General features: G+C 38.3%; 1 protein-coding gene across 5 annotated transcripts in view; it reads right to left on the reverse strand.

Annotated features, from left to right (window-relative positions):
- The window catches only part of LOC137288283 (four and a half LIM domains protein 2-like), a 150,852-nt gene that overhangs the window by 13,909 nt on the left and 123,804 nt on the right, over window positions 1-13,139 (reverse strand). For 3 of the 5 annotated variants that reach the window (XM_067820774.1, XM_067820770.1, XM_067820773.1), the window contains exons 6-7: window positions 8,409-8,609; window positions 957-968 (exon numbers count right to left, since the gene is read on the reverse strand). In XM_067820774.1, the coding sequence (XP_067676875.1) occupies window positions 957-968; window positions 8,409-8,609 (213 nt within the window). The remainder of the gene's footprint in view (window positions 1-956; window positions 969-8,408; window positions 8,610-13,139) is intronic. The other 2 variants (XM_067820772.1, XM_067820775.1) reach the window with 1 other exon arrangement.

A 13,139-nucleotide genomic window follows, 5' to 3' on the forward strand; every position in this document is an offset into this window, starting at 1 on the left:
ACATTAAAAAAACAAAAACTCATAATATGGGATACTGTTCATTATGAGCCTCTCACAGGAAGTACGTAGTACATTATCAACCTTTCTTTGTGGACCACTGTCACCTGTACAAATATAGTCAAGTATCTTACAAAATAATCTAATTTACCAAATATCCCACAAACTATTACTAATGGACATTACTAGGCTACACTAAAGATATTTTAAGTCAGAAAAACACTTCATTCAAAAGTTAATAAAATTAGTGTTTAAATCAACACTCAATCTTGTCAATATAATTATTGTGTGAGTATATATACATGACATGGGTAAATTGCAACCACAACATAATGACCTCATTAGCCATATGGTTATATACACAGTTGCTGTATTCCATGACTGTCAATAGATTACATGTATAATGACTGGAACCTGTAAGCAGCTAGCTACCATACAAGGGTATGGTGAACTGCCTGCAGCATGCTGGAGGTTAATGAATCACTGTCAGTTTGCCATATGTTATGGAGATATATCACACGTCTGCACAGGACACTAGCTGGTGTAAGCTAATAATTAAGTATGTTGATGACTTCAAAAACTCCCGTGTCACTTCTAAGCAAACTGTTTGTCGATCATAAAACGATTTTGCTTACATTCAGATGTGAATAACTGGCAGTTACATTCAAAATATTTTGACAGCTAAAGTGAATTTATATTTTCAGAGAGCAAAAATTCTTATTTCCGGTATATGTATTGAGATATATATGTTATGAGTTTACACACATTCATATTTGAAATAAACGGATACAGGTGTTAAATACCGATGCATATTAGTCTTCATTTAGTCTTTAATAACATTTATTTCCATGATGTATTCAAGATGCAAATACTTGACATGTATACATATATGTATATCACTTCCCTGTGTCATGCCTACCTAAGCTAAAATTGTCAGTGTAGATATAAACTTTACTTACATGAGTCTCCCCCTAAAATATGAAAACACAAATTATGAAAAATATTAAAACAAGCATAAATATCTCTACCTTACTGATGTAGCTGTAAGGGAAGCTGGGCTAAAAGCATCAGTATGACTGTAATCATAAGTGACCAATCAAAAAAAGTATGTGTGAACAGTATACTTCATATCATCCTGGGTACTCTAGTGAGGTATACGTATCCATATGTAATGAATTGCGTGATACTAACAAGCAGTTGGAAAAGCATCTATGATCAAAACAGGCAAAACACTGTTCACCACTTAATGTGATGAGGTCCAACAGGGGCTGGCTTTTCCAAAGATGAATCATTCTTTTCAAACCATTTTGAAAAACTCCGAAGGCAAATGCATGTTTGTTAATACATACTTATGGTTTCTGAATGAACATTTACAGATACTGTGTTTGTTTGTTCATTTGAACATAATACTCAAAGACATGTGAGATCCCAAGCTTTCAGACACCAGGCCTTCATTAGGTACACTGTTCTTTACTGGAGATGTTTCTTCAACCATTGCTGATGAAATGAATTAATTCTTGACATGTGACGAAGGCTGGGAGATCGAAAGCTCAGGACTACACATGTAAGCTCAACTATTTCAATGAACACATCAAAAAAAGAAATTACTCAATGGTGAACTTAGGTATCCTGAAGTTTGGATTGTACATAGATTGAACCATTGGTGCCAACAATGCTCTTCATGCAATACACGTAATATATAGCAGCCTCAGTAATAAGCACAATCTGTCTGTGAATCAAATTGTCAAATACCATGGGTGCAATTGCATTACTGACAGATAGAGAGAAGTGCAATCTATTATGTGCTGCAATGTTCTGCATCATTACCAAAGCCTATAACCTTGTTGGAGCAGTGTGAGGAAGAAATGCTGAACGATCTATTAGTTATTCATCGTTTGTTGTGGCAGAAGCTGTGTTTCATGCATATGGCTTCGGTTTGTATCGGAAACACATTCATTTCACTTGGAGCCAGAAGCATCACTACTGGGACATTTTCTAGGAGTGAGTTTAGTTTTATGCCGCTTGTAGCTATATTCCACATATCACGCCAGGGAACACCAGAAATGAGTTTCACACAGTGTCCATCGAGTGGGGAATTGAACTTGGGTCTTCGGTATGACAAGTGAATGCTTTAACTACTAGGCTACTCCACCGCGCCCAGTTTCTTTGGCTTTCAATGACATACTTTTACCGCAGAGCATGTTGACTTATCTTAGTTATTTGTAGCTGAAAAGAAAATTCATGTAAACACCAATCTATTATTTCTGATTAAATTTACCAAAGGTAAAATCTGTGACACATTGCAGGACACTCATCCATGATTGCATGAGATAGCTGAGATATACCACACTACCCAGCTTTGCAATGTGATAACTGAAACAAAAATATTATCAACAATACACCATATGAAACAAAAGTATTACAGCAGTTTTATAACACAAAGTTATGAAACAAGTTCATTCTTGTAGTAAGTGATTCCATTATCCTCTTCACACTCTTACCAATCAGACATAATCAGCTGCAATTCTAGAAGGACATTATGAAAGAACATTGAGCTCAAAAAGCTCCTTAATACTTAATATCCTCCACAACCCAGAGGTAATGCCATGGAGGTAGCCAGGTTAGCTGTCCTGATGCACGCTCCTCACTATACCTTGGTGCTACCATTTATGGCTGATCCGTTCAGCAGACAACACAAGCTGAGTAAGCATGCAGGTATTCTGTTACTGTAGACAGAGCGCTTGGATTAGGCATACTGTGTGATAAGAGTTTATATCTCCCGACTACATGTGTGCTGACATCACCACAGGGGTGAACATAACCTGTAAATTAAACAATGTTACTCAACTTAAGAGGACACAGTGTCCTGGTATGATATTCAGGTAATACTGTTCAGTATGATTCTTTCAACAGCTATGTGGTATATCATGTCGTTGTCATCAAATAATTCAGACTTGAATCAAACCTTTTGTATCAAGGTGCACTGGTACAGATTTTCAGCGACTGAGGCCACTGAACCTTCATGAAAATATTGGAACTCTTTTTCTGAGCAATACATTTCTATTTCTCATGCCTGACATCAATTTCTCTGGTAATGGGTGATTTAACCCATTCAGTATGTAAGTCAGTTTGCAACGCTGAAAACTCAAGAAAGTTTTTGTTAAGATGAAAATGCATAAAATACCCACAATTCATAACTACTTTCACAATGGACAAGCACATCAGGAGACCTAGCACACCAATAGTACTATCACTGCTAGACACAGAGAAATGCAGTGATCAGAAAGGAGTCTATGACATAGGGAACAAATTGATGACTTGAAAGTAGGGAGCTAAAAGGCAGAGTGTCATGAAACATTCCTTCAGCATTACACTGGGTATTTAAACCAAGAGGACACAGAGGTATGGGATATAGGCTGTAACACAATGCAAGCAGGTACCAAGAAGATTTTGAACAATGTTTCTGCCAGTATATACCATACTTAACTATGACACTGGGTTGAGTTGATGGAGATGAAATGCATAGGAGACATGGTAAGGCTTAACACGGTGAGCACCAATGGAAGTCATGTCTTCAGTATGAACCATTCCTTGCCATAACATAGGGGCATAGCTAACAAAGAAGTACAGATGGATGCAGAAAGGCATACCACACACAGTATACACCAATGGATGTCATACTTCAGTATAAACCACTCCTAGCTATAACAAAGGAACATTTAGACTGAGTTGGTGGATACGTCAAGACAGATATGGCAAGGCCCTTCGCACACAGTGAGTATCAAGGATATAAAACTTTGGTACGAACTACCTGTGGCGCTAGAACGGGGGTATTCAGGTTGTTGGAACTAAGCATTGCTAATAGACACAAAGGATTGTCACCTAAATGTTTCTCCCAATATGAAATGACAACTGTGAGTGTTCTCCTTAAGAAAGAATATTCCCTTATGTTACAGAAAATGTTTCAGTTTCGGCTGCTGCACATGTATTGTTTTCCTAGTGGTATGTCCTACATTGTTACACTTGAAAGCTTCTTGGTTATGAAGACCTGCTCTGCTGGCATCAGCTCAATGTCTGATTACGTGACATAATCAGGCAACTCTGTAATTTATAAATGGTTACCCATAAAGGGTATAGAGCTTCCTAATGTACACTATCGTTGATGTTGATGCTTCATAAAGTTCTAAGATTTGCAACAAACATTCCTCTGACACAATGCCAAGTTCTGACTGTGAACTGTTTACATTCATTTCCTCTCCAATTGAAAACCAGAACTATCTAACAAGCTTGAGTCACAGAAAAGGCAAGATATTTGACTATTCCATATGGCCAGTTTACTTAGTGAAGGAAATAACTGTTGTTAGTTTTGATACAGTACAGGCACCTCAAATGCATCATTTATCAAAGTATTGCTAATGCTCACAGCCAGAACTAAGAAAATAACAATTTGAAATTATTATCCAAGAGGATTCAATTCTGCTTTAGTTTAAACCAAACTATCTGTAAAACATCATTTTTCAAATATAATTATTTGCTATGTAACTTCTATTCCTTGGCTGTCATTTTAGATTGGGAGAAACAAGGATGCTATTCTGTTGACAGTAGAGTGACAACAGGTGCTTGTTCTGGTATTCCAGTGCATCACAGCACATAATGCTACTGTATTCTCCACACAGGGCAGCAGTAATCACTTGTGAAGAGAAAGGACTTTTTGGGTCTGCAAGTTTTACTCACTGGTTTTGCAATCCGGAGAGACTGAAAAGTGCAAATGCAAACAAAACCAAAATGAAACAAATTTGAAATTTGTACAGAAGGGCTGCCATGAAATAAACAGGAAAGAGACAGAATTCACTACAGAAATTATAAACAACTAAAACAAAAACATAAGAACATTAAGGTTTTAGTCCCAGGAAATGTTGTATTCCAAACCTTTCACCTGTGTCATGAAGACCTAGACGCATGTTTAGAGAATGAGGCCGACCTTGATGCAAACACTTCTCCAGCAAAATAGTAGTACACTATATAACATTACCCCCTAGCTGAGTTATGTCCCCTTTGGTCGCCATCCAATGATGATCCAATTATAATATAATTATATGCAAAAACAGTTTTATTATACACCTACAAAGTGGGAATCATAGGCTGTACAAAAAAACAATGGTTAAATGGTTAAATGAGCTTGTAAAGGTGAAGTGAATTTGGCAATTCATTGCTTCAAAGATAAACATGGCCTTCAAATGGTATTTACCAATGTAATGTTTTTAACAGGAAACACTCTCATTTCAACTGAAAGTTCAAATACTGTGACCAAAATAATTTGAAAAGATTTTAAATTTTCATTTCAACTTGGAGGTAACATTTTTACATCTTCATTCAAAAGTTCATTTTTGTTTGTGCTTGTAAACATATTATATTTGCACTTGAAAACATAAATTATCTGACATGTCTACATAGGACTTCGGGCAGTGAGAAAAATATGTGAAAATGTGGAAATACATGCATATACTTCACATACTGAACTTCTAAACCTTAATTTACTGAGAATAATATTAACAAATGTAATACTAATGCGGGTACTTATACTGAGCTATTCTCTGCACCACAAAGGGGAATGCTCAAAGCGCGCACTAACATTCAAAAACATCCACATCACAAGTCACATGAATCAGTAAGGTAAAAGATAGTCGTAAACATGAGCTTGGAGAGAGTTACTGTTTGTATCAGCTGAAAAGTGTGTTTTGAGGTTAAGCTTGAACACTTGAAGAGATGGAGCTGTACATAGTTTAAGTGGAAGTAAGTTCCATAGTGCAGCTGAAGCAAAAGAGTGGGCATCAAATGTCTTGAGGATGAATGGTGGAGGATGCAGCAGGTGTTGGTTACTGGATCTGAGGGGGCTAGCAAGAATGCATTGCGTGATCACACAGGTATGAGGGAGCCATGGAGTTAACACAGTGGTTGGCGAGAGTGAGTACCTTGTACCTTAAAATTGTTTCTTTCATGGATCTGTAACCTGTTTCGTATTTTCATTCATTGATTTTACAGGATGCTGTAGATCCAAATAATTCTTCATTTTCTTTTGGATGCTTACCAACAGAAAGTCCACTTCATGCAATTGTAGCAAACACAGTGTAACATGTAGCCTTTGACATTCAAAACTGCGAACGTGCCCTCTCAACAGAATTAAGACCAAGTCTGAAAGACAGTCTGATGATCTGTGATGAGGTGTTTAAAGTTCGACCTACAGCCTATACAGATCACTGTTGTTATTTGCAACATCACACAGTTTTAAGGTCAGACCTAGGTGTTTCGGGGTGACACCTCTCTGTGAAGTTTGCTTGCAGTTTACTTACATACTGACTGGAAGACAGGTGTGAGGAGGCTAGGGCTTAGCACATGCAGGTGAAAACGTGATGTATTTTTAGTTCATGTTCTCAGGCTTGGGCATGTGTTTACAAACTCTTCTACTACAAAACGTTTGGTATATCTAACTTTGAAGGTTTGCTTTTTCTGCTCACCATTCCAAGTATAAAGGCGAATGTTCTTTAAGTTCTTAAAGTATGTTCTGTAACAATATCAGAGCAACTTCACGACAGGGGCTTTATACAATGTATCCATGTGGAGAGTGAACACTTTAACCACTAGGCCACCTTGCCACCCCACCATCCCTTCATCAACCCTAACAAACTAAATTTACTTTTTCTCCCCAAATCAAGGGCAATGCAAATATGTAAATAAATATGTAAATAAGTGAGTGAGTGAGTTTAGTTTTATGCCATACACAGAAATTCCAGCCATATGGTGGCAGTCTGTAAATAATCGAGTCTGGACCAGACACATGAGCATCAATCTGCACAATTGGGAATCAATGACATGTGTCAACCAAGTCAGCGAGCCTGACCACCTGATCCTGTTAGTCACCTCTTATGACAAGCGTAGTCACCTTTTATGGCAAGCATGGGTTGCTGAAGGCCTATTCTACCCCGCGACCTTCACAAATAAATAAAGCTCTACAGTGATGTGCATATGTATGTTCATTTTTGGCAATAAGACAAACCTAATCCAAACTGCGTATGGTAATGCAATATTAGTGTGCATCAACAATTCAGGTCTATCGTGCTGTGTAGGACTAAAACATGCTGAATGTGCAATCCTTGTGCAGTGTTGGAACCTGCATGGCAAATCTCCTCAATCTCCACTGAGCATTCCTGATTTATCATTACGTCTGAGTTAAATATATACATTCAGTGTGACCTTGCCTAGCTACATCTGACTGTTTTTAGGCCTAAGGTTATACAATTTTACAATCTCAGTGCCCACTATCCATGTCATATTTAAGGCTTAAGTGATGCAACTTTACGACAACATTCGGATCCAGATGAAACGATACCACACTTTTGAATTAGCAATCAACCAAAAATATACTTGATAATATTTTTTCTCTCAAAAATAACAATCACACCACAATACACATCTGGGTAAAACACGAACACAGTTCTTTAATACCATGTCAAACATTTGAGTTTACATATTTCCCTTCATGGGGCACTGGAAATCAAAATCAATTTTGTTTGTTGTCAGTAACTTGCATGAGGAACATTTTCAACTTTTAAGCAGTTGCTTATGTTGAGCAAGTAGTGCTTCCTGATTGTTTAGCCACAGAAGGGAACAAAGACTCAGAATTTGGGTCTTTGTCATGGGACAAAACCTTAAACAATACACTACCAAAATGCACCATTAACATCCGTCTACATTTCTGTGCTTATCTATCACAATGAATGCATTATGTCAATCTATGTCCTGGTCCAAACTTACACTGTTGAATATGCTTATATATGCATTGTGTCAATAATTGTCTTAGTTACAACCTATGCTGTTGAACAGAAAGCCTCTATGAGCACTATGTCAGTATATGTCCTTGTCAGCCCAATGCTTCTGCATAGATGGTCTCCATGTGCACTGTGTCAGTCTGTGTCCTTGTAGATGGCCTCCATATGCCTTGTGTCAATCTGATATTGTCCTATTCAGCCTATGCTGTATAATAGATGGCCTGTACATGCATTGTGTCAATCTGATATTGTCCTAATCAGCCTATGCTGTTGAGCAGATGGTCTGTATATTCATTGTGTCAATCCTACATATGCAGTTGAAAATAAAGCATCAAAATCCATTGTGTCAATCTGGCCACAATGAATGATACTGAATATAAAGCCTTTACATGAACTGTCTACTTCTATGTCCTCCATCACAACCAGTGCTGTTGAAAAGGAAGTTTCATCATGCACTGTTTCAATTTACATCCTGTGCAGCTGCATAACAAATTATGATATTGATACCACTGATCTATCTCCAAGTACCTCTCCATTTGACAAATATACAGGCCCATCTGTTATAAGCTGGGCCTTGCTGCCTACCTTGTAGTCGGGCCCAATGGGCTTGCTGCACTCCACACAGTTGTGTGCGAAGAGCTGCTGGTAGCAGGGGATGCAATAGGGGTGCTCCTCCTTGAGGATGTAGCGACAAGCCACTAGCTGCTTGTCACAGTTCCAGCAGGCCAGATGGTCAGTGTGGTAGTTCTGATCCATGGCCTTGGTGTATTCACCAGAAAATATCAACTGAAAGAAGAGGAAGAAACATCTCATTATTCTTCGATATCAACAAAGTTTTCAGGATAAGACTTTCTTATAACAGAAACTGGTTCACCCAGTTAGCATTTCTTCTTAAATATTTTGTTAAACCTTTGAAAACATCTAGTTTTCGACAAACACATTCTGGTTGTCCATAATACAGAGGTGACTATTTCTGGGGTTTATGTGAATGTAATTATCATTTCCACACAGTTCTCTCCTACTTCATGACGTCTGAGGCTATAATGCTTCCCCGAAATGCGTTTCAATGCTGTGGTCTGTACTGCAAGACGTTTGTGCTGTACAAGTACCTGTTCCTAACATGGCCACCAGTACATATGTATTTATATCCTTCTAAGGCTGCATATGCATCATGGTAGCATGTTGAACAGATCTGTCAAACTATTCCTTTCAGAATGTAAATGACACTTACAACAGGTTGGTCCTGTAGAAACTGGCACAACTTTCAGACAAAATCAGACCTTCAATATGACGTGTGATTCAGTAATCTTGTAAATATCCTTCAGTATGTCAAATAGGAATCACTTATGAAGTTTGCTGTAAGCACTGAAAATGGTTGCTCTCCATTATCACCAATGTCTTAAGCAATGTTCAAAGGTGGCCCAGATGACATGTTTTGTTGTGCAGAGTAATGTTTCTTGGGCATATCAGGAACCTTTGTCTGTGGGTTCAAACCTTGGTGCAACCTACGTTTCTAGGCTTGTTTGCACCATACTCATGTTCACAGGCTTTGCCAAGGTGGTAAACATCTCAGAACTTCATCACTCTACTCCCACACAAAGCTTATTGCTGAGACCAAACTGGAACACCGTTAATCCCAATTCTCTCCTTGTTTAATACAACTCCCATCCTCCAGAGCTCAACATTTCATGTCATGAACACCACTGCACGACTCCATTTAGACTGTGAACATCCAGCCTTTGATGTAACACTCAATCCATCATGCACATCTTATTGGATATAATCCACCATATGCCCCTCTGAGAGATTAGGGAAATGTCATCGCCAAGATCATAAAATGTTCCCATTACATAATGCAGAGGCAAATCAATCCTTGGATGGGATATATTGATTCAGAGCCTAGCAACTCTTTCCTTATCGCCCACATGGTATGATATTTATGATATTGCATGTTTGTGGTATACATAAGAAAAATACCTCAACAGTTCTTAAAGGCACACTTTGCCAAGCTATGTCTTCTTTTATTTAAACATAAATATATAATGAATCTATATATACCACCAGCCAATGACTCTTTCGTGACAAATGGTGTATAAGTCACTCATAAAAACATTCTTTGAAAGTAATAATATATAACTTTCATCCCTTTATGAAAAGTGATACTTTTTCAAGTCATTTTTCACCTAAGCAGAGTTAGTCACAATGGATAATGTAAGCCAAGATTCCCTTTGAAATCAATCATACTTAAACATAAAAGTCACAGATGTGCAACAACAGTCATAACACCAATATGCTTCACGGAAGCTTCACAGACATAATACCCTTGAATGATGGTACGTAAAACCACTACTTTAATGTCATTAGAAAGCGCTCATCAGTTCTAATAGCAGTTTGGTAGTTACATCCTGCAGAGTTGTATTAATGTATCAGTTACATTCATATGTTGCATACATGCATTATTTGTTGAATTCATGTGTAGCATACACATTGGATGATATCAGAGCCATATGTTTTTAAGTGAACTGATATGGGCAAAAAATCAGCTAGATTGTCACAACAATCAGCTCCTAATTACAGGGCTCTTACAAGAAGCCTGGTGTACTATGAACCAATTCTGTGTCCTATAAGAACTTTGTCTGCATGTTATGACTTACTATACCAACATAGAGCCAGCTTCATCTTCCACAGAGAAGTGACTGATTAACCCTGATGCAAGTACACATAAACAACACAAATCCATGATATCAGAGTCCCAAACACTGAAACAGATTCAAGAGCTGATTACTTGCCTCCATGGATCATGACATCATCTACATTGACTAACATACTTCTTGAATAGATGCAGGACCTCCTACACACTCTGATCTCTAATTGATGCTGGGCCATCACCCCTTCCCCTAAAAAGAAACCACCCTGGTGTTTCAGATGCTGGGTGAGTGATAGTGACTGTTTCTTCCAAATACACCATTCTAAAGATTGTAGAATTGTGTTATTCTGTTAGGTAATGAGTGGCCACTGTGCCAGCACTAAAGAAAATATGTGCCAGCACTCACGAAAATATGTGCCAGCACTAAAGAGACAGATCCTGCCTGTCAAATCTAAAGCACATGTCAGGTGAGCCAGAAAGTAGCCCCTACCGTGTAAATCTACCACAGTAAAGAGTGAGTAAGTGAGTTTAGTTTTACGCCACACTCAGCAACATTCCATCTATATGGAAGCAGTCTGTGAATAATCCAGTCTGGACCAGACAATCCAATGATCAACAGCATGAGCACTGATCTGCACAATTTCCAACCAATGACATGTGTCATCTAAGTCAGTGGGTCTGACCACCTGATCCTGTTAGTTGCCTCTTACGACAAGCATGGGAAATATTCCAACCTGGACCATCAAGGGTTCCTAACACTATAAAGTGCAGCAATCAATAACTGCAAGAAGTAACTGTAGAAGATTGTTTCAGGTCTGTCGGACACATCAGGTGAAGGGAATATTGATGAAACATATGAAAATTGGCTTTCAGAACTTGTGTGACTCACATCAGAAGATCAATGAGAATTGAATCTTCTGCTCAAAACAGTTTGCTTGTAACTTGATGTGAAAAACAGCAATATTCCAGCTGTATGACAAACCAGGACCACAAATCCAGTGATTAACATCATGAGCACCAACTGACACATAATGAAATATGACTTCATATATCAAGCAAGTCAGCCTTATCCTGTTGGTCACTTCTTACAACAAGCCATGATGACCAGTTCAGAGCTAGTGCCTTGAGTATGCTAACCCGTCTGTCTCACAGTCCCTGAACCACATTATTTTCCCTACTTTCTAGATTCACTTAGATTCACTTAGATTCAGAATCCCCAGTCTCCCTGGGGTTCCTTTTCAGTTTAAATGTGCTGGATTGTTACCACCAAAATTATAGATATTCAGAGACCAAGCATTAGTCTTACCAGGCTGATCACCTGTGCACACAATCTGCAAGTGAGCTTTGGAACTTACAGTGTATAGAGATCCCTGTAAACAATGGACCAGGACCACTACATTGTGCCTGATACATGCACACACCTTATGTCAGCAATCAATCCCTTAGATCAATTGTGGGACAGTGGGGTAGCCAAGTAGTTAAGGCAATCACTCATTACCCTGAAAACCCTGGTTCAATTCCCCAAATATGTACAATGTGTGAAGCCTGTTTCTGGTGTCCTCTGCTGTGATATTGCTGGAATACAGCTCACTCACTTCCTCACCCTCACACACCCACAGTGTGTTACTACTCTTAAGTGATGATGGCAGACCATGGTCAATATAGCTGGCTTCATTCATTTCAAGTTAGCTCTCTGTAAACTTTGATATAAGTAGAAGTCTTGACCACAGCAATGGCGTGTGCAATTTCCAGTGTTTGAATGTTAAAACTGGTGCTAAAAATGAGAGAGAGTTGTTTGTTTTTATATTTCAGTTGTTATTTCTGCTATTCAAAGAGATATCAAGCTATCAAAGACCACTTGCATTTTTGCACTTAATTCACTCTTGTAATAGTGTCAAGACTGAATGCTTTCAGCCAATTGCTTTTCAAAACACTACCTTGACTGGCTCCTTGGTACCCATGCTGTATTAGGGACATATCTGGAAGACTATAGAGTGTGACTGAAGAGATTAGACCTATTATTTATAACCTGATACATACCAGTGCATCAAATTAAGACTGAGCTCAATGAAACCAATGCCATCAATACATAAATTCTTCAGAATATTCCAGAGCACTGAATGATATAGAGAGTAGCACAAAAAGTCATTAACAGCTCTGTTACAACAAATAACATGATACCACCCTCAAGGTAGCATAGAACTACTAATAGCCTCTTTCTCTGGCTAATTAATTTGGTTCAAAAGCAGTAGTTTCACCAACAGAAATCACAAGGTGTTAAATGTGAGTAAACATGCTGGCATGGTTTCCTTAGGGCATGTAACCCTGACATTTAAGCATGTCAGAAAAAGAAAAAGTCCATCTTGCTCATTGCAAACGTTACCTTCTAATCCAATATAAGATGCCAGATATTTGAAAGTGACAGCCAAACCTGTATCCAGACAGAGCTGAACCTTGCAATGTCCCATGCAATGCAGACACTGGGTAATACTCAAGCACCATCTGATGGACATGCCACCAAACCAACTATTACACAATAGACAGATAGAGTTTCGCAGTGCATTCAATACTACAGAGCATAGAGCCATCTCCACTTCACTAACTTCCTCTAACAAGTGGTAGGGCAATATTGGATATATACACAGAGTACCAACTTGGTCAAGGACAGA

The sequence above is a fragment of the Haliotis asinina genome, chromosome 6 (genome assembly GCF_037392515.1).
Source record: "Haliotis asinina isolate JCU_RB_2024 chromosome 6, JCU_Hal_asi_v2, whole genome shotgun sequence".
In the NCBI taxonomy this organism is placed as follows: Eukaryota; Metazoa; Mollusca; class Gastropoda; order Lepetellida; family Haliotidae; genus Haliotis; species Haliotis asinina.